General features: G+C 47.7%; 1 protein-coding gene across 1 annotated transcript in view; it reads right to left on the bottom strand.

Moving 5' to 3' along the window:
- Nucleotides 1-22,500, bottom strand: part of LOC311308512 (protein unc-13 homolog C-like) — a gene marked incomplete at both ends in the record, with an annotated part of 70,562 nt that overhangs the window by 2,944 nt on the left and 45,118 nt on the right. Inside the window, 6 exons of the mRNA XM_084437475.1 lie at nucleotides 12,571-12,718; nucleotides 16,971-17,051; nucleotides 18,342-18,401; nucleotides 18,903-19,026; nucleotides 19,897-20,034; nucleotides 20,241-20,329. Coding sequence (XP_084293601.1) covers nucleotides 12,571-12,718; nucleotides 16,971-17,051; nucleotides 18,342-18,401; nucleotides 18,903-19,026; nucleotides 19,897-20,034; nucleotides 20,241-20,329 — 640 coding nt within the window. The remainder of the gene's footprint in view (nucleotides 1-12,570; nucleotides 12,719-16,970; nucleotides 17,052-18,341; nucleotides 18,402-18,902; nucleotides 19,027-19,896; nucleotides 20,035-20,240; nucleotides 20,330-22,500) is intronic.

The raw sequence follows: 22,500 nt of genomic DNA, 5'->3' as shown, positions 1-22,500 counted from the left end.
GAGGGAGAAAGAGGGAGAAGGAGAGAGTGAAGGAGAGAGATAGAGAGAGTGTGAGAGAGAGGGAAGGAGAGAGAGAGAGGTGGGGGGAGTAGGAGCATCAGATAGAGAGGAGACTGCAGTTTTCCTCAGGTTAGACACTCCAACATTGATCCAAGAGGAGAGGAAAAGAGACACCATTCAGTAACTTAAACCTAAGCGAATGGCACACTTGAGTTCTTGACTCCATATCACAGCGCAGCACATTCAGGAGAGATTTCCTTCAGGACTGGGTGGAACAAAAAAAAGAAAGAACAATCTGGAAGCATCCAAGCCAGAGTAAGCACATAATGTGTGAACAAAAATGCAGAGCGAGTCACGACAAGACCATCCAATTTTAAGCTGTTCACCTCTGGAGCCAGGAATACATAAACAAACATTAGATGTGGATACGGGTTGAGAAACCAAGATGAGGTAAGAGCAGGGAAGAGAGTGGAAAGAGTGAGAGAGAGAGAGAGAGAGAGAGAGAGAGAGAGAGAGAGAGACAAGGGAAAAGGGAGCAGAGGGCGAGTGAGGAAGTAGTAGAGGAGGTATGCAGAGAACGGAGCACCGACAGATGCCTCACACACATACGGTACACACACACACACACACACACACACACAGGCAGGTGCTGCTGTCGGTCCGTGATGAACGGCCGTGCCGATCCGATACCTAATCAATACGCAGCCAAAACAAGCAGCGCCTATTAAGCCTGGTAATAAAGGAGCTGGCGGCCTGATTTATGGTAATGACGCCTTGTTAGGGCCAAGGACAGAGAAGCATCGCTGCACCACAATTAAGCGGCGTGGATCTGGGGAAATTAAGGCGGAGCTGGGCCGGCTGGTGCCCGCCTGATAACGCACCCGGCCTGGACAGGACTGGGCGCGGTCGAGGGCCTCCTCCCGCTGCCTATCAGCTCACTGACAGATGTGTGTCTTGAGCGGAGCGGACCGGCCCAAACGGAACGGACCGGCCCAAACGGAACGAGGGAAGGAGAGGATGGGAGGAGGAAGAGGAGTGGTAGATGAAGAGGAATGATACATGAAGAGGAGTCTTCAATAAAGAGGAGTGATAGATGAAGAGGAGTGGTAGTTGAAGAGGAATGGTAGATGAAGAGGAGTGGTAGATGAAGAGGAATAGTAGATGAAGAGGAGTGGTAGATGAAGAGGAGTGGTAGATGAAGAGGAATGGTAGATGAAGAGGAGTGGTAGATGAAGAGGAGTGGTAGATGAAGAGGAGTGGTAGATGAAGAGGAATGGTAGATGAAGAGGAGTGGTAGATGAAGAGGAGTGGTAGATGAAGATGAATGGTAGATGAAGAGGAGTGGTAGATGAAGAGGAGTGGTAGATGAAGAGGAGTGGTAGATGAAGATAAATGGTAGATGAAGAGGAGTGGTAGATGAAGAGGAATGGTAGATGAAGAGGAATGGTAGATGAAGAGGAATGGTAGATGAAGAGGAGTGGTAGATGAAGAGGAGTGGTAGATGAAGAGGAGTGGTAGATGAAGAGGAGTGGAAGATGAAGAGGAGTGGTAGATGAAGAGGAATGGTAGATGAAGAGGAGGGAGAAGAGAGAGTGCAGCCTTTGATACTATAGATCATGCAATCCTCATCGAAAGACTGGAAAAGTGGGTTGGCCTCTCTGGTCCAGTCCTAAATTGGCTTAAGACCTATCTAACCGGTCGTGATTTCTTCGTTGCCCTCGGTGAATATAGCTCAGGAAAGATCCCTATAACCTGTGGGGTGCCCCAAGGATTGATCCTAGGATCTCTACTCTTCAGCCTGTACATGCTGCCCCTTGGCAGTGTCATCAGGAGGCACAACATTAGCTACCATAGCTACGCAGATGATACCCAACTCTATATTTCCGTAACACCCAGTAACTACAGCTTGGTTGACTGCCTTGTCAAGTGTATTACAGATATAAATGTATGGATGTCACATAATTTCCTACTAAACCAGGACAAAACAGAAGTACTGATCATTGGAGAAAAAGCTGAAAGAGAGAAACTAGCTGCACACTTTAAAAACTCTGGAAATTGACACCAATTGCCAGGCTAAAAACCTAGGTGTCATACTTGACTCAGATCTTAATTTCGAAAACCACATCAAGAATATTACAAAGACATCCTTTTACCACCTAAGGAACATTGCCAAGGTGCAACCCTTTCTCTCTCAGGCTGACACCGAAAGATTAATGCATGCTTTCATCACAAGCAGGCTGGACTACTGCAATGCTCTACTATCAGGCCTACCAAAGAAAGCAATCTCTAAGCTACAAATGATACAGAATGCTGCAGCACGAGTCCTCACTAAGACTAGACGAAGGGCACACATCACACCAGCCTTAAAATCACTACACTGGTTACCAGTCAACTCTAGAATAGACTTTAAAATACTATTACTAGTCTATAAATCTCTCCACAGTCACTCACCAGAATATATTTCAGACATGCTTGTTAAGTACATGCCCAACAGACCACTCAGATCCTCAGGTACTGAACTTTTAACAGTTCCAAAAGCCAGGACCAAGAAACACGGAGAGGCAGCTTTTAGTTTCTATGCCCCCAACCTCTGGAATACCCTACCGGAGTGCCTAAGAAGGGCCGAAACAACGGAGGTCTTCAAGCGAGACCTCAAGACGTACCTTTTCGACCTAGCCTACAATCACTAGCTAGGACCTTGAGACACAGAAAGGCAGCCTCAAACCTACCTGTGAATCCTCTGTATACATTGGTATTTATCCTGCTATGCACTGTATGTATATCAAGTAGTGTACAGAAGCTGGTTATCCTGAAACAGGCTTGTTCTGTTCTGACTGCTGTGTTGCTTCAATGGCTCAGTGTGCTACTAACCGTTTTCTGCCTCCCCTAGTGCCTCTCTCTCTCCCTCCTATCCTCTAACCAGGTCCAGTGTCAGCTGTGGAGCTGTGGATATCGTAGTATTTAGTACACACACACACGTACACACAGACACACATCAGTCCACATCCGGCTTAGGCCTGGACCTGATGCTCTTAGCCTTTCTTGCTCTGAAAATTTAATTTAATGTAATTTATTGTTCTTTAAATGTTCTTAGCCATTAGACAAATATATTCCAGGAGCTTGCCCCAGGTTGCCTGTTTCAATATCTGTGTTGTCTGTATGGCTCTATGTGCTACTTACCCTGTTCTGCCTTCCCTCTCCCTAGTGCCTCTCTCTCTCCCTCCTATCTTCTAACCAGGTCCAGTGGATGCCCCACTGTCACCAGCAGACCTCCCGGAGTCCGATAGATACCCCCGTGTCTGCTGTGGATGTCGTAGCATGTCCGTAGAATGTCCTCTCTCCTATGATGCTTTTTAGCCTCTCTTACTCTGAAATGTAATTTAATGTAATGTATTGCTTTATAAATGTTCTTAGCCGGTAGACAAACATACTCCTGGAGCTTGCTCGATCGCCTTGTTGAGAGGGGTCAGGGAAGAATTTTTACAGCTCACTTATCTGACCCCCGGGTGATTACTGTTTTTTTGCTTCCCTCTGGAATATGTAGAGAGTGGGTCGTATGCCCTCCTCCCTTGTTCTCTGTAATGCGCATTGTGTTGCCTCTGGGTATGAAATGCGCTATACAAATAAAGCTTTGATTGATTGATTGAGTGGTAGATGAAGAGGAATGGTAGATGAAGAGGAGTGGTAGATGAAGAGGAGTGGTAGATGAAGAGGAGTGGTAGAGGAAGTCGAAGGAGTGGTGGATGAAAGGAGAGAGAGGCGTGCGCCGGATGAGAGAGAGGAGAGGAGAGGTGAGGAGAGGTAGGAACAGTGGGGTAGAGGAGGTGTGAATGAAAGACAGGGAGAGAGCAGGAAATAATATGATGTCTTTGTGTCTTCAAACAAGACTCAGTATTGCTTTTATATATAAGATTATATTAGCACTCAAAAGATTGCTTTTTCTATCAGTTTTACATCAAGGACAAAAATACAGTACATATTTCGGTGCAAACACCACAACACTTCAGAAAACAATACTCCCCTTCTTGATTTCTCCTTAATAATATCTTCTACAAACTGTCAATTCCTTATTTATTCTCAGCGTATTGAGGATTATCCCACATGAAAAACACTAACAAAAACACAGCGTCGCCATCCAGATGACCTTCAGCTTGCTACTGTATCTGCAGACCACGGTGTGTTTGGCTTGGATACAGGCTAGAAATGGTCTAAAAATGTGGACTCCCTCTCCCTCTCTCCCTCTCTCTCTCTCTCAGCAGTGCAGATTAATGAATCAGCGGACATTCACCATCCCACACCGGTGCTCTGACTGAACACTGTTTACAGCCTGGAGCCACATCAAGCGTCTCATTGTCACTTCACCCCACCCAGCCCTGCTAAGATGGTGGGTGCTGTGTTTACTACTGGGCCAGACGCACTGGGGGGGGCTGCTGTCTCTTCCCATCAGCCAGGGGAGGGAGAGGGAGAAAGCGGAGGTGGCTGGCTGGCTACCATCGCCTGTCTGTCTGTCTGTCTGTCTGTCTACTGTCTGTCTGTCTCTCTTTCTGTCTACTGACTGTCTGTCTGTCTACCTCTCTGCCTGCTATCCTGTCTGTCTGTCTGTCTGTCTACCGTCTGTCTGTCTACCTCTCTGCTTGCTATCCTGTCTGTATGTCTGTACGTCTACCTGCTCCCCTGCCTGTCTGCTTGCTACACTACCTGTCTGTCTGTCTGTCTCTCTCTACCATTCAAGCCTGCTTGTCTGTCTGTCTATTTCCCTGTGTATTAGCATGCTTGTCTGTCTGTCTATTTCTCTGTGTATTAGCATGCTTGCCTGTCTGCCAGCCTGTCTGTGGCTGTGCGTCGTTCTGCTGGGCTGCACACACACAGAGAGAGAGAGAGAGAGAGAGAGAGAGAGAGAGAGAGAGAGAGAGAGAGAGAGAGGGGACTATAAACACTGCTCTGTTTGGCTAAGCTCCTGTGAACGCCAATCCCCCCGGATACCACAAGGTATTCCTGCCTTCTAATCCGGGGAGAGGAAAACCGACGGAGACAGATGAAAAGACGGTTTGTAGAAGTGGGTCAGTTAGGAATCAAGTAAGAGAAAGAAAGATGAAGACGAGAGAGAAAGAGAGAGAGGAGGAGGGAGGAGGAGGAGGAGGAGGAGAGGGGGGCAGAGAGTAAGGTGGACAAGCCCTGCAGATATAGAGGTGAAGAAGCTACAGCAAAGCTCTTATGACAGACTCGGTCAGAGCAGCAGAGAGAGAGAGCAAAAGAGTGAGAGAGAGAGAGACAGCTAGGGAAATGGGATTGCAATTGCAATGCAATTATGGCAATGACCACATCTCACAGTAGAGGCCTGGAAAAATGTCCACATCACACTGGAAAAATGTCCACATCACACAGTGGAGGCCTGGAAAAATGTCCACATCACACTGGAAAAATGTCCACATCACAGAGTGGAGGCCTGGAAAATGTCCACATCACACAGTGGAGGCCTGGAAAAATGTCCACATCACACTGGAAAAATGTCCACATCACACAGTGAAGGCATGGAAAATGTCCACATCCCACAGTGGGGGCCTGGGCAAATGTCCACATCACACAGTGGAGGCCTGGAAAAATGTCCACATCCCACAGTGGAGGCCTGGAAAAATGTCCACATCACACTGGAAAAATGTCCACATCCCACAGTGGAGGCCTGGAAAAATGTCCACATCACACTGGAAAAAAGTCCACATCACACAGTGGAGGCCTGGAAAAATGTCCACATCACACTGGAAAAATGTCCACATCACACAGTGGAGGCCTGGAAAAATGTCCACATCACACTGGAAAAATGTCCACATCCAACAGTGGAGGCCTGGAAAAATGTCCACATCACACTGGAAAAATGTCCACATCCAACAGTGGAGGTCTGGAAAAAATTCCACATCACACAGTGAAGGCATGGAAAATGTCCACATCCCACAGTGGGAGCCTGGGAAAATGTCCACATCACACAGTGTAGGCCTGGAAAAATGTCCACATCCCACAGTGGTGGCCTGGGAAAATGTCCCCATCACACAGTGGAGGCCTGGGGAAGCCACGCTGACATGGTGAGGTAAGAAGCCACTCTCAGCTGTAAACAACTGGCCAGCCAAGTTGGTTGGCCATATCTATCTTCAAGGTGTAACTATCAAGGTGTAACTATCTAGGCAACAATATTTCAACCCCCTGGACTAGCACGCTCACTTTGGAGATTGTGAACCACTGTGACGGCCTGTTTGCGGTTCTGTTGGCGTTGTCCTGTGGTGCTTGTGCTGTTGTCTCCCCCTACAGGGCTACCTTGCAAGCAGACCGTCAGTCCTGAACCTGTGTCCCTGGTCGGCGGGTCACTGGGCTGATTGGCGGCTGATGGCCTACACCTTGGTTACCTCCTTTGACAATAGCAGCACCCACTGTTGGGTTTCTCTTGACCTCTGGGTCATCAACAGAGAGTGTGGTAGAGTCCAGCGGGAACTGTGGCCACTCCTCCTCTTACCTCCAGATCATTTCTGGGCCATGAATCCAGCCCCTGTTCTTCAGAAAGGTGTCTGCTCTTTGGCCCCTAGAGGCAGCATCGGCAGGATTCATCTTTGTGTTTACATATCTCCATTGCGCCACCTCTGTGGCTTCTCTAATAGCAGAGATCCTGTTGGAGACAAATGTGTGAAACCTTGTGTGTTCGTTAGCGATGTACTTGAGTACTGATTGGCTATCAGTCCAAAACATTGAGTGTTGCAGCTGCAGCTGTAGCTCTGAACGGAGAACCTTATCCACTTTAGTGGCGAGCAATGCAGCAGCGAGCTCCATCCTAGGAATTGCCATTTTCTTCAGGGGAGCCACTCTTGCTTTTCCCATAATGAAAGCAACATGAACAGTGTTCTCCTCGTTTACGAGTCTCAAGTAGCTCACTGAACCATATCCCTGCTTGCTCGCATCTGAGAAGTGGTGCAGCTGCGCTTGCTTGTATGGGCCAAAGTTGTTTGGTTTGATGCATCGAGGGACTTTGAAATCCTTGATCTGCTGTCCACTTGATCCATCGGTCCAAGAATCCTTGAGGTACTTCCTCATCCCAACCACAGTTGCTGCTGCAGAGCTTTTGAAGAAGCAGCTTGGCTGCAAGGGTAAAGGGGACGAGAAACCCTAAGGGGTCATAAATGGAGCTGACCATAGACAGTATCCCTCTCCGAGTGGGTTGTTGTGGTTTGATGGTGACATTGAATGTGAAATTGTCCTCTTCCACACCCCATCACACTCCAAGTGCATCTTCAGTTGGGAGTCTGTCTTTATCCAGATTGAGCTCCTTCACCTCCTTAGCTCTTCCTGCTTTGGGGATGCTGGCAAGCACCTGATGGCTGTTTGTTATCCATTTGGAGAGTTGGAACCCTCCTCTCTGACAGGCAGACGTGAGTTCTGTGATGAGCAGGATGGCATGGTTCTCTGTGGCTACAGATTTTAAGCAGTCATCGACGTAAAAGTTGTTCAGGATTGTGTCAACCACCTCAGGTCTAAGTTGTTTCCTGTTGTCTTCAGCTGTTCTTCTTAGCGCATAGTTTGCGCAGCTGGGTGAAGACCCAGCGCCAAACAGGTGCACCGTCATACGGTACTCCACAGGGGTCAGACTTACATCTTCCCCAGGCCACCACAGAAATCTCAGAAAATCAACATCCTCTTCAGAAACCTTTACCTGGTGGAACATGGCTTTGATGTCGGCCATCATTCCGATTGGCTCCTGGCGGAATCTGAGGAGCACTCCTATGAGGCGATTGGTTAGGTCTGGACCTTGAAGCAATTCAGAGTTGAGTGAGGTGCCATTAAAGGAGGCTCTGCAGTCAAAAACAACTCTGAGGGTTCCTTTTCTGGGGTGGTACACCCCATGGTGGGTTAGGTACCAGACCCTCCCATCCTTGCGCCTCAGCTGCTCCTGTGGAACTGCCTCGGCGTAACCTTTGTCGATGACATCAAATAGAAATGTTTTGTATTCCTCGTTGAATGTCTCGTTCCTTTTGAACTTTCTTTTCAGGCTGGACAGACGCTGCTCAGCCACGTGACGGTTATCAGGTAGTGATACATCTTCTCTCCTGAATGGCAATCGGAGACTGTAGTGTCCATCCACAATCTTGGCTGAGTCCTCAGCAATCTTCATGAACTGTTTGTCTTCTATAGACATCTCCTTTGTCTCCTCATGAGTTTTCACTAAAGTCAGTGTTGTACTGTGAGACCAGTAGCTCCTGAATGTTTACCAGTGAAATCCTGTTGGCGGAGACTGAGTGACCCTTTCCTCTTCCTCCTCTCAGTGGCCCATTGACCACCCAGCCCAGCAGGGTCCTTACTGCGTATGGGCCCTCTCCTTCGCTGTTGATGACCTGCCATGGTTCCATCACTGCTGGTGCATCAGTGCCAATCAGCAGGCCAATGTCAGCATCTATGTTGTGGAGTCTGACGTCCTTGAGATATGGCCACTTGACTAGATCACTTGGGTTAGGGATGTTCTGTTTTGTGACAGGCATGGTCTTATGACTGTATGCCACTGGGAGGGCTACAAATGTGTTGCCGTGTAGCTCACTCACCTCCAGACCTGGGACAATATGACTGCTTACGGTCTTTTCTTGACCCATGCTGCGAAGCAGGATGTTAGTTTCCTTTCCTCTGATGTTCAGCTGGTGCATGAGTCGGTCTGTGCAAAATGTAGCAGTGCTGCCAAGGTCAAGGAATGAATATGTATGGACTATCCTGTTTCCTTTGCTGGATTTCACTTTAACAGGCACAATAGCCAATACACACTCCTCTTCACCGGCCCCAATATGCCCACATGCATTTGGAGAGACCTTCACACCACTTGCTGAGTCTTCTGCTGGTCCTTGCACTGTACTTTTTTCCTTTTCCAATGTTGTTCCTTTTTCCTTGTCCATTTTTCCTATGTGAAGCACAGTTGGGTGGGTTTTATTGCACACTTTGCATAAGAGGCGCCTGTTGCAGTCCTTGCTCATGTGCCCTGGTTTGAGACACCCGAAACAGATTCCCCTTTTCTTTAGGAAATCAATCTTGTCTTGGTGCATTTTCTTTTTGAGTTGTGGACACATTTCTATCATGTGTCCATTTGAACAGAACAAACAGATTTAGTGTACTGTTCTAAATAGCACAACCTGTCTTTGGCACTATCAGTCTTTGTTTATATGATATGCTCAAAGGATCTAATAAATTACCATTACGATTCCAGCGCATACTTTTGTATTTGGAGTATTATGAAACTTCACAATTTAACATACCGCTCCAGCGCACTGCATTGGTGTTCAGCGTTCTAGTTCAGTCCTCCATTGTCCTTTGTTTGGTGCCATGCTGTTTCTCCGAAATCCATATTTCCTTGGAAATCCCCGTAATCCAAGGATCCAAAGCAAGTCTTTAGACTAATGTAGTGACTACAACATTTTTGTTCTTATTGTGCGTAGATCACCCTGGGTCTGGCTGGGTAGGCTATAGTAGACACAAAACGGAATGTCCAGATGAGGGTTGAAATAAAAATGTTCTTGATTTATTGTTCCAGAAATGATGTTCAAAATGAAAGCATACTGTTCACGTTATCAAAATAATAAGCATATAGAACACTGGAAAGCAAGTACTGTATTAACGAGCTGCAAGGTCTAAAGACTGTGTGCTTTCCCAGCCTAAAGCCACACTACTAGGCCTTGGCACTTCCTTTAAGGGGCATCTTCGCCTGCAGAGGGAGCACATACACTAAACAGAAATTAACGTCACACACCAATGAACAATTAACATCACAAAAAGGATAACAAAGAATTGGCTCCTATAACTGTTTTATGTTCATTTACAAAAGCATAACTGGCAAACTTCCACAGTGTCTGTCATCTCTGCTGGTTCGGAGTGTCGGCACTCATCAGACTCGATCGAATGATCTTCTTGTTTTTAAAGTCCAGGTTAACCCAGTTCAAATCTTTGTTATGAGCTTCACACACCACAGGAAAACATGTCATTAACCACCCAGCTAAATCTGAGTGATAAAAAATGTCGCTAAGTATATAAAATAAGGCTTCAAAATCGGTTAAAAATCAGCAGCATTCTCTGGTCTGAGACTGTGGGGGCATGTCTGCTGAAGGCACCGAAGCCACACCCAATTGCGTGGGGAGGGGGTGTGGAGGGAAGAACCTGTCAAATAGTACCGTTCTCTGGTCTGCATATTGTCACACTGGCACGCCGTCTCTTTTGTGGTAGGAAGGCACAGCTTTGTGAAAACAGAGAGGAGTTGAAATTACACTTGTCTTATGAGTCAAACGCACAGATGCTTCCTCCTAACCTACCTCCTGACAAACAACACAGGTAAAACTGTAGCTACTCTATACCAACGCGCCAGTGTTACCCTTAGATGCAAAATACAAAAACAGGCAACGAGGAATGTATGAGTCTGTCCCTATTTTCTCCCTGCCACCTCCGGACCCATTCCTATCCCTCCCAGGCGATCCTGTCGTCCCTTGGGATCAATGGAAAAAGTTGTTTAAAATGTACCTTTTAGTCACTGGCTTGAACAGCGCTGATAGCGCGAAGAAGCGTACACTACCGGAGTTGATAATCGGGACAGACTCATCCACTCTCGTTGGCAATGTTATGTGTGAGAATAACGAGCACTCGGCTTCAACTTTCCCTCTAATATCCAACAGAACTGGAATGTTCAGCCAGTAGCCGCCGAGCACCGCTTCACTGGGAGAGGGTGCGTCTTTCTCCAGCTGCAGCTGGTCTACCTAACCATCCCCCTCGCTCCCGCCTCCCGGTCTCCTAACCATCCCCATCCCTAACCATCCCCCTCCCTAACCATCCCCCTCCCTAACCATCCCCCTCGCTCCCGCCTCCCGGTCTCCTAACCATCCCCCTCGCTCCCGCCTCCCGGTCTCCTAACCATCCCCATCCCTAACCATCCCCCTCCCTAACCATCCCCCTCCCTAACCATCCCCCTCGCTCCCGCCTCCCGGTCTCCTAACCATCCCCCTCGCTCCCGCCTCCCGGTCTCCCGCTGGAGAAATATACTGTCTGTAACCATTACCGGTGAACCCATACGCACATCAGGTGCCACAAATATGGCAGGCAGTTTCTGTATAGTTAACGCTTATAGTCATAATATATCATCCGTAACATTATTTGGTGGGTGGTCGCCTGGTCGGTGCTGCTAGCTATGTTAGCTAGACTAAGGTTATATACACACTCCCATTTGCAACAAGCTACATAGCTAATGTTAGCTATAATTCCTCCTAAGATTACATATAATTCATCATAGCTGACATTACCACATAAATGTCAAGACACATTTTGTAGATTAACGTAGCAGTGTATTTTCCTATTGCTTACGTTACCTAGCTAACGTTATAACGTTAATTAGCTATAAGCACACAAGGCAGCGGTGTCGGCACCAAAGGTTGATGCGACAGGAGGAGAATGGAGGCCGGGGAGAGAGATGGTTGGCTCCGCCGAATTCACCAGGACCAGTCGTGAGTCCGTGAAACCCAAAAGCCTCATATTATAATTGCAGAAGCTTTCGGGAGTGAAATGTTTGCTGCAGAGGCGGGCGCTAGCGGTGACAGACTCTGTAACACCATGGCTCTTCAAAAATGCTAACCATTTGCTTCTCATTTCAGCTTTACTTGGGAGTGAAAGAAGGAGATCTTATCATCCCATTCCTGCTGGCATCCAGGAAGGATGCATTTTCGCTTAGTTTTATGCATAGGCATTGCTTACTATGAAAAACTAGCTAATTCTATACTGTTGGTTAAAACTAGCTTATTCTAGACTCAAGATTGAGCAGGAGAACCGAAGATTCAAATCCGTTCTAGCTTTATATAGTGTTAGGGCGGGGATATGCTAAGAACACCGCTCTACGTCATCCGGTACCGTTTTAAGCCCGCCCAGAAAATCCAGAAATCAAAACTGGTCAAAAACACAAAACTGGTCTAACTTCACAATTCAGTACTACACATGGTTCATCCCATTTTTACATGTTATCAGCAATGCATCACTAACACATAGAATGTGTTTTCAAGCAAATCTCTGATTTTGGTTAACTGGGACTTTAAGGTTCCTCGTTCTCGTACAGAACTTGGGCGGGCTGCATTCTCTTATGATGCTCCGTATACCTGGAACTCTCTCCAACAGACATTGAAGCTGGAGCTGCTTCCCTCCCATACGGAGTTCAGAGCCGTGGCTCTAGAAATCTGTTCATCAACTCGTCACTGTTTTCGATCTTAATTGTTAATTGCTTACAGTATGTTTTGTTGATGTTTGTGTTTGCTTGTGAGCTCGTCGGCATTGGAAATGAGGGAAACCTCAATTGCCCCACGAGTTTAAATAAAGGTTTGAAAACACACACGGCCGTGGGTCTGGGGCGCTGGCCCCGGGGAAGAGAGGATATCGCTGAGGCAGGAGGGAGAGGGCTCAGACAGCTCTGTCTGGGGTATTAGACTGAGGAATAGGGCTAAGCATAAGAAGGGAATTGGAATTGGGCTGTGGACAAGACTAGTGCTGCACACCAAGGCTTTTGTGTTAGCGACGGGGGAAGGTCCTTACCTTGTGAGGTTTGGGTGCATATATATTTCTTGATCAAGGCATCTGTAGGTTGTGTGTAAAGGCTGAGAGCATACTTCAGGGACCTCAGGTCGTGGCTCTTCTCCAGGAACGTCTTCTTGAGACCGTTACCTCCGGCGTGGAAGTATTGCTGGGGAGAAAGAAAAAAAAGTGAGTAGATGAATCTTGACGGCTTCCTGTTTCCTAATCAAATCCATGTGCTCTGGAACAGACGTTCAGCCGCCTCCTCCCCAGAGGAACTGACAGGCTGATACCTGTATAATCTCCTGATTTCATTTTAGTTTTGTATTTGTTTTGTGTGTGTGTGTGTGTGTGTGTGTGTGTGTGTGTGTATGTGTGTGTATGTATGTATGTATGTATGTATGTATGTATGTATGTATGTATGTATGTAAATGTATGTATGTATGTTTGTATGTATTTTACTGTATATACAGTTTGTATGTATGCATGTATGTATGTGTGTATGTATGTATGTATGTATGTATGTATGTAAATGTATGTATGTTTGTTTGTATGTTTTATACTGTATATACAGTGTGTATGTTAGTATGTTCTGTTTTTTTCTTTCTTCTTCTTCTTTGCTTTTCTGTTTTTTTTTATGGCCGCTGTGTTCTTGGTCTGTTTTTGTTCACGTGTCAAGGGTATTAACGTTTGTCTATTGTGTTGTAACTATTAATGTTTAGGACCCTCTGGGAAACAAGATGGCGCATCTCAACGGTTTATCCTAATAAAGAGTCTCAATATCTATACTGGCTTCTACACAGCGTGGGATGTGAACATCAGGGGGCGTGGCTAAGAGCCAGAGAAGGACTATGGTAATAACAGCCCTGTAGGTAGCTAATGACCACAGACCTCTTCAGAAGTCAGCAGTATCCAGACAGAGATAATAGCCTTGTACAGTGATAGCTGGTTGTTAGATGCAAGCGGATGGCCTCTCTCCCTGTGTCAAGCGCTGTCCCCTCTTCCAACTGAAGTGGGACGCTAAGTGGTCAACCGCCGTCGTCATTCCGTCCAGAGATGGCAGTGACGCCCGGTTAACCAAGGCAGAGCTGAGAACCAGCAGCAGCGGCGATGATGGGGTTTGAATATGCCCTCATTCCTCCTCTAGAGGTAATTACCATCCTGATCTCACATGCTCACATTCTGTTTCTCTCCGCAGATCAGTCTGGAAAAGCTCCATAGAGATCTGTTTGGGCCCGGACGGAATTTGGTATTTGGAACTACTGGCAGCTACGGGCGTGGTTTAGATATGACGACAGCGAGAAGCCCGTGCTAGACGGCGATAGACCGATAGTTCATCCAATAACCTGTCAGTTTGTTTTTTTGTGTGTGAAAGTTTTCCACCAGAGCTTTTTCAGATGGTTGAGTGAAACAAACCATCTCCCCTGTCAGGTTAAATTACTGATGTACAGTAAACGTCCTCCTTTGGAGATAATTACTGAAATGACAAAGCCGGATTGGTGAGAGAATTAGGGTAACAACCTTGCTTCGCCTACCCAGAAAGAAAGATGGGAGGCATGATCATTGTATTTGAATGACCCAAATCTGCCCTCCATTGATAGGGGACACTTTTTGTTAAATTACAGGATCCAAAGGGGTGGGGGTTATTTAGTCAATACAGGGGGGTTATATATGCCACACAGGGACACACACATTACATATTGTGAGCGGCCAGACTGCACACACACATGCAACCTATTCACTAAAGATATTGCGCTAATATTGCGCTAATGATATTCTAACGCAAACACACCCATATGGTGTTGAGGTTGAGTGCAATTTGCTCCTGATATGGTAAAGTACTATAAACGCTGCCCATGCAACGTTATGCATGTGGGCAATGGAAGAGAGAAAAAGAAAGATGACATTTCCAGAGCGCGAACTGGAAGTCCTGACGGACGAGGTCCACAGGTATCTGCCTCAAAATTACAAGCAAAACACATCACACTCACAGCTAAAAAACATATTTGGGGTTTAATATCTCAGTCTGTGAGCGCAGTTGGTGTTTCCAAACGCAGTAGTAACCTATGGACTGCAAACGGAGGTGGAATGATTTGAAAAAGAGAACAAAGGGGAAAATATCATCAAATATGATTTAAATAACTCCCGGGCAAAAAACGGGCTTCCTTTGTTTTTGTCACTGTATCTTTTGTCATTGCATTTGATTGTCATGTCATCCCAAAATAAATTGGTTTGAGCAGAGCTGTCCATGGGGCTGAATGTTTAGGCCGAAGTTGGGTGTACAGTAGGATATTTTTTTAACTTTTCATTTAATGTTTGGTCGTAGGCCTAATGATGTAGGACTAGGCTATTTCTATTTTTGATCACAAAGGTGTAATTCGACAACTTTATTTTGTAAGTAAATCATGTGAAATAATGCCTGACATGTCTGCCCTCATCTGCTCCCACATGAGGCAGGTGGGCAGGTGGCTCCTGGTCATCTATATAAATAAAGCTTTGATTGATTGATTGATCGTCAGAGTCTTCTTTTCCGTGCTCCTCAGGATGCAGACCCACATCCATGCGCAGACCGGCTCTCATGGCTCTCATGTGGTGCAGGATGCAGCACACTACAATGATCTGGCATACTTAGGGGGGATTATATAGCATTGCCCCACCGCTACCATCCAGGCATCTAAGTCGTCTTTTTAAGATGCCAAATGTGCGCTCGGTGACACCGCGCGTTCTGATGTGAGCCCAATACTTCAATTACCACCAACTCTCTGAAGACGCAAATCATTTCACTATAACCGTGTGTGGCAATTAGCGCCCATCTTTGTGAATGGGACTGTATTTGCAATGAGGCTCATTTGCATAGAAATGGGCACATTTTCCGCCCATATTACCTCATTTAAATAGCACAAGCGCACAGAAGCACTATGATGATGGCAGCGCAGTTACCACGGTATTTCACCCTTTGCGAGTGCTTTGTGAATAGCAAGGTTTATTTGGGGGTTATTTGCAAAGGTATAGCAGCAAAAAAAAACAAAAAAAACGCACAATCCCTTTGTGAATTCACCCCTATATATTTTGCATTGACCTGTTTTTGCACCGTCCTGTCTTGTCCTTGAATCCTGTCTACTGTGGTCTATTCATACCAACAGTCCAGAACAATGTGTAAAAAACCTACCTGACAAAAATAAATGTGATTCGGATTCAAGCAGCATTGCAGATAATCCACTCACACTTTCACAGCCACTGATACATAGCCCATACAGTAACAAAGTGGATTTGGAATAAAGGTTAGCTTTATGATTCTAAGATATCCTGCCCCTGTTAAAGTTAGAATCACCCAGCTGTTATATGAAGAGAGTAGATCACATCAAAGGCCTTGTCCACAGCACGCAGATGGATATGAATACAGATGCAATCACATCCCCACTGGCTGGTTCGCTAAACTGAAAATGGTCTTCATTCTGTTCTCCCCATCGTTGCGATGTAGCCACTTGAGATACCACATTACCATTACCAACATATTTCTAGCTGTTTTTATTGATATGTTGCCAACCTTCCATTTCAGTGTTGGGCTGTTGGAATAAACCCTCAGGGTTTTTTAGAAGTGGTCGTTTCAAACTGTTCAGCTCGCTATCTAACAATTTAAATTCAATGTCTCTCCATTCCACCCCCGCTCCCCCCCCTCTCTCTCTCTCTCATTCTCTCTCTCTCTCTCTCTCTTATTCTCTCTCTCTCTCTCCCTCCCCCTCTTTCTTCACGGAAAGTCATAACTGCACAAAAGCCTTTCTTGCTCAGATTGTCCGAACCCTCCTGAAGGCATTTACAGGACTCTGTTAATTGGCCGTTCTCCTCACTGAAATACCGATGAAGACAATTCCAACAGCATGACTGATCTAAACGGGGAGGTGGTCTCCTTGGAGACACCAGAATCAATTAGTTTATCTGCAGGCCGGCGCCGTGGCGTTCTCACGGGCGAGGAGTGGAACGGTACCGCCTCTCCATCATCCCCTCCTTATCGCCCTCCAGCCCTCCTCCTCTCCCTCCTCCTCTCCCTCCTCCACTCCCTCCTCCTCCTCTCCCTCCTCTGCTCCCTCCTCCTCTCTCTCCTCCACTCCCTCCTCCTCTCCCTCCTCCTCTCTCTCCTCCACTCCCTCCTCCTCTCCTTCCTCCTCTCCCTCCTCCTCTCCCTCCTCCTCCACGCCCTCTTCCTCCTCCTCCACTCCCTCTTCCTCTTCCTCCTCCTCCTCTCCCTCCTCCACTCCGCTCCCCGTCTAGTCTCCGTCACGTTTTTGTTTCATGCGTTTCCGACTTTGTTTCATGCGTTTCTTGGACAGATTTTATTGAAGCCGACCAGGTTAAATTAAATGAATGGATTAAATGAATGAAGGCGGAGCGTCAGGGGTAATGGAGCGAGAGTCGTTCGCTACCTTGATGGTGGGAAGAACCAGGTCCAACGCTGCACACTGCCTCGGAGTCAGACTCCTGGCCTCCTCACGAGTCACGTGATCCTGAGGGACACACACACACACACACACACACACACACACACGCATTTAACATGTGATTTATGTCCACACAGGGAATAAACACACTCGGACACAAATACCCAAGGAGCAATTAATAGACATTCACAAGGTCATGGAACAGAGGCATAGATTTCTATTTCACGCATTCTTCAAGGTTACATGGAGCAGCATCTCCACCACACACACACACACACACACACACACACACAAATGCACACATATGCACACACGCACGCACATGCACACACGCAAGCACACACACACGCACACAGCAAAATGCATTGAAGTGAAGCACGTTTATGGATCTCTATATGGTAGAAGTTACTTCTGTAAAGATCTGATTCTATACCACCATTTTAATGGTTCGTCGAAATCTATTGATTAAGTTTAAGAGGGGCCGGGCTGTGTAGCAATTATACACTACCTCTACACCTACTGTAGAATCTGACACCAATATAACACAGCACAGTGCACACGGACAGTCGCGCACACACACACACACACATTCATACACACACACACACACACACACACACACACACACACACACAAGAACACAGACAACAAAGACATGCACACACACATTCATACGCACACACACACACACACACACACACACACACATTCATACACACACACACACACACACACACAAGAACACAGACAACAAAGACATGCACACACACATTCATACGCACACACACACACACACACACACACAACACAGACAAACACACATACATGTAGCTTGACCTAAATCATTCAAGATTCAAGGGGGCAATCAATACCATTATCAGAGGATAGTCAATTATAATAATTCCAATCAGCAAGAGGATGGTGGATTGCAGCCTTATGGGAGGCAGACAGAGACGCACAGATCTGTGGAATAATGTGATGTATCCAACTGTTGTCCCAGGGGACCTCAGAGTCACACACACACACACACACACACACACACACACACACACACACACACACACTCACACACATTGACACACACACTGACACACACACGAACAATGAAACACCAGGGAGACGAATGGGCCACGCCTCCTCGTTAGCCATGTTGTGAAACCTACAAAATCATTGTTCAACTCAGATTCTCCTTCTTCAGAGGAAGTCAATATGAGGGGAATGGTTGAGTTCCCCCCCTTGCCGAAGCACAAACGCTGCCATGAAATTGACTAAGCCGAGAAAGGTGGAATCGCTGGGAGATTCAGCGATTGTGGGCGGGATCTCGCGCCCCCGCTGGGCCGCGGGGGCGGGGCTTACCTTCAGTTTGGACAGCTGTCCCAGGTCCTTGGCGGCGCTGAATATCATTTGAGCTCCCTGCTGTTGGAGGGGAGAGGAGGACACAGCTGAGGACACAGCTTTGACGAATAATAATTCAGCTTTCCTGCTGAATAAGAACACATGCGACGGCTCCCACGGTGCGAGCGAACTCTCACACCACACAAACATTCACAGCTTTGCTTGGGAAATAATGTCTGGAGGATGAGCTCTATAATTCTTCACACACAACAACAACATCGTCAGCACTAAATAACCCTGCACGACGCCACGCATTTGAGTGAGTGCTACTGTGTGTGTGTGTGTGTGTGTGTGTATGCGCGCGTGTTTGTGTGCGCACGGCCGCACGCGTGTGTATGCGCGTGAGTGTTTGTGTGTGTATGCGTGTGTGTGTGTGTGTGTGTGTGTGTGTGTGTGTGTGTGTGTGTGTGTGGCGGGATTAATAGACATTTACATAAGCCGCTGAGCCACCGAGCAAGTCGGCGCCATCTTGTTTCCAGCTGTGCTGATCTAGCGGCTAACGGCTAACGGCTAGCGGCTTACTGTCTGGTCAGTGAGAGGGGGCAGGACGATGGTTCTCTCGATGGTGTTCAGCACGATTTTCCACAGCTCCTTCAGGACTCTCTTCAGCACCGTCTTCTCGCAGATCTTGGCGAACAGAATCAAACTGTGCAAAAAAAGCCGACGGTCAACTCAACGTCAAACAAACTGCACCGAGGCCACGAAACAACACGATCCAAGCCTCATTATCATTCACAGACAGCCTCGTCAAGTGAAGTTGAGCTCAGTTGCCAGGATGTAGGGAATAAACGCCACTTAACGTCAACCTTCCTGAAAAATACAACCTTGAACCAGGAGACACGATTTTGGCATTTGCATATTACACACTCTTAATACAGAATCCTCTTAGTAATATGCAAATGGTTTCACTATTCGGGAAGATTAAAACATAAATCTGAAGCGTTTACTCCGCACATCATGGGCTGGCATTGGTGTTGCTTTGACAGGTGCCTGCGAGCGATCCTCAGGGCTTAGGAGACCCACCAACTCTCTTTCGAGGACGACAGACGAGTAAATAAAGGAGTGGGTGGTGAATCCTGGGTAATATCGGCTCTGACGGGTGACTCTCCCTCATTAGCGTACCGTAGACAGATTGTCAGTGTTTTCAGAGGCTCTCTACTCTCTGACCCTCCCTCCGAATTTGATAATACATCTGGAACCAAGAACTGGGCTGTAGCCTCTCTAGCCCAAATTCTAATTATATATCTGGAAGACGGAATAGTGTGATTGACAAATTACTGTCCAAAGCCTTTGCTGAATCCTAATGCCAGGATTAGAAACGTAATCTGTGAACTCGTCGCGACCGGAGAAGCGGAGTGCTTAAATGGATCGGACTTGGACGTCGGCCAGCCCGTCTCGGTCTGGAATAAATGGTGGCAGCCTAACGATCTGTCGGTCCCACTTCCCTAAACCTGGAGCCCTCTGCTTCTCCACATCTGTCCTGCCGTCCGCACTCCAGACGAACGCAGGTACGCACTTTTTATCCAGGAGGTCCATGAGCGGCCGGAGGACGGTCTCGGCGTCCATGGCGGCGTTGCTCTTGTTCGCCGCGCCCTTCATTTGCACCAGCTCCTGGTTCATCTGCTTCACGCAGTCCTCGATCACGGGCTGGAAGCTGGACAGGGGGAGGAGCCAAACACCGTTGTACAGGGATCGCTCCCGGGTCGGGGGGGGTCAATTTCATTACAGATCATAACTGCATACACACTGAGACAGCACTTATCTGCAGCCAAACGCACGCATGCCAGCTGATACCACTTTCTTACAGCGCACACTCTCTCACACACGCACACACACACACACATACACACACGTGCTCACCTGGCTCCAAACACCCCACTTAGCTCATCCATCACGGTGTTGAGTCGGTTCTGCAGCTCCTTCAGAAGGTTGCTGGCCTCAGCGTCCAGCTGTGGGTGGGAGGCACAAGGTCAGCGCACACGTACAGCACCGGGCGTCCCTCGGGGAGGGGGCGGGGCTACAGGTAGCAGTAGTATACAACTACACCTCCCTGTCTATGGAGCGGGGGGGGGGGCAGGATCTGTGTTCGGCTCAGCCGGGGAGATGCGAAGGGGGGGTGGGGGGGGGGGGGGCGGGGGTGCAGCGGGGATCCAGGGCCGAACCCGCCCAGCTGACCGCCCGCCTCCCACGCCGGGCACCGAGCACTCGCCGCAGGGAGCCACGCCGCTGACTGTCAGCCATATGTCGGACGCCGACTGCTCTACCTTGACCGAGGGGGGCACGCCATCCCACTAGGCGTTTAAAGCAGAGCTCGCAAACCGCGCTGAAAGCTAACCTTGAAAGCAGGATTAGAAGCTGTGCGCTGTAAATGACAGCGAGGCATGTTCGCTAAGCTAACAGCTATCCGTGCCGCTAGGACGCTACAAATATTTGATTGGTATCCGAACCATATGTGTAGAGTATCTGCTTCAAAGCCTCTTCACTGCTGTGGGCCTGCAGTGGCTTGTGGGACAGCGAGGAGCGTTCCAGCCCATCTTCCTGGGTGTCTCAGCAGAGACGTTCATTAGACTCTCTAAATGAGGCGTACGACCTCATTATCCCTCAGAGCGCCCGTGTCCGCTCAGCGATCCCACGCTACCTTACCTGCGCATTCCGCCAGGCCGACATCAGCCACCCGCCTAATCAGCTCGGCATACGTACGGTACGGTACGGTAATCGACCTGCCGTGAGACCGCGTGTGGATACCCGGGGATTATGCGTCGGTGGGGGTTTGCGGGGATGGTTCTTAGGTGTGGTGTGTGTGTGTGTGTGTGTGTGTGTGTGTGTGTGGACGTGAAGGCGCGGACGCCGGTGACGGGGCTGGGAGCGGTATCGGTCGAGACTCCGGGTCTGATGGATGCGTGCGTCCGGGCGGCGCTCCGCATGCATGACAGATGGTTACATTAGAACCAGATAAGGCCCGGCGGACGACGCGCCGCCATCGGGCGCCGATAGTGGATGACTCCTGCCGGTGAGGCGATGTGTATACAAACACCATTACAGGCGCCATTACAGCGCGGTCAAAAGGACTATTCTCAGCGCGGAGTGAGAAGATAGATGTGCGCGCATGGCGTTTGTCACCGTTATTGACCATACACATACACACACACACACACACACACACACACACACACACAGGTCACAGAGCCAGCAGCACTCTGAATATTACCATTATGTTCTCTTTTTTTTTTTTTACTTCCAATGAGAGTTAAAAAAAAAAAGAGAAATAAATCCATCCTCTTAATCTTCCCCTCAGCGTCAATTGGTTTCTAATCTGCAGCCGACGAAGCTCTAATCTGTGGCCGACGGAGCTGGTGTTATTTAATCTGTCATTTGTACAGCACTTTGCTCTTCACTAGGTGGGGGGGGGGGTGGGGGGGTGTTCGGATACCCCCCCCCCCCACCTGAAAAAAACAAACAAGTGTCACAGGTGTAGCAGGCAGATATCTCTGGAGAGAAACGAAGCCCGCATTGAATATAGATGGCACCTCATTCTGCAGTCTTTCTGAAGATTGCACACCTGCCAAACAGACATTGCACATCAGGGGAGATATGCAAAGGAAAATAGCTTTGCCTCTTAACAATAAAAAAGAGGCTTTTCACATTTTTGAGGGCAAATTCTTGGATTTCCCGGGCCGCGGACTGGGTCCTAATGATGTAAACCTTAAGACCTCGTTAGGTCTCGTTAGCAATTAGCTGCTCCCTGATATCGGTTCCTTGATGTGGAACACTGCCTGAGAGACCCTGAGGGACTAGGGCCATATTGAGGACCCTGTCGGTCGGAACAGAAGTTATCCCCTGCTGGGAAGCCTATTAGAGGAAAGAAGTCAGTCACTGGCTGTTCGGTATGAGCTGGGAGGGAATGTGTAAAGGGTTCTATGCATTCTATAGCAGCACCGTGATTACAATGCTTCTAAGAATGCTAATTGCTTATAAAGTTTGCCAGCCTGCAATACATTTACTGCTGAGTACTGCCTAAAGAAAAAACTCCAGCCTCATCAATCGTGCTTCTGTTATAACTTAGTGGTTAAAGTGGATTACTGCCTCATATTTACATATCCTTCGAGACAAAGTAACATTT

The sequence above is a fragment of the Borostomias antarcticus genome (assembly GCF_949987555.1).
Source record: "Borostomias antarcticus genome assembly, chromosome: 4".
NCBI classification, from domain to species: Eukaryota; Metazoa; Chordata; class Actinopteri; order Stomiiformes; family Stomiidae; genus Borostomias; species Borostomias antarcticus.
This window is presented reverse-complemented; position numbering and strand designations above follow the sequence as displayed.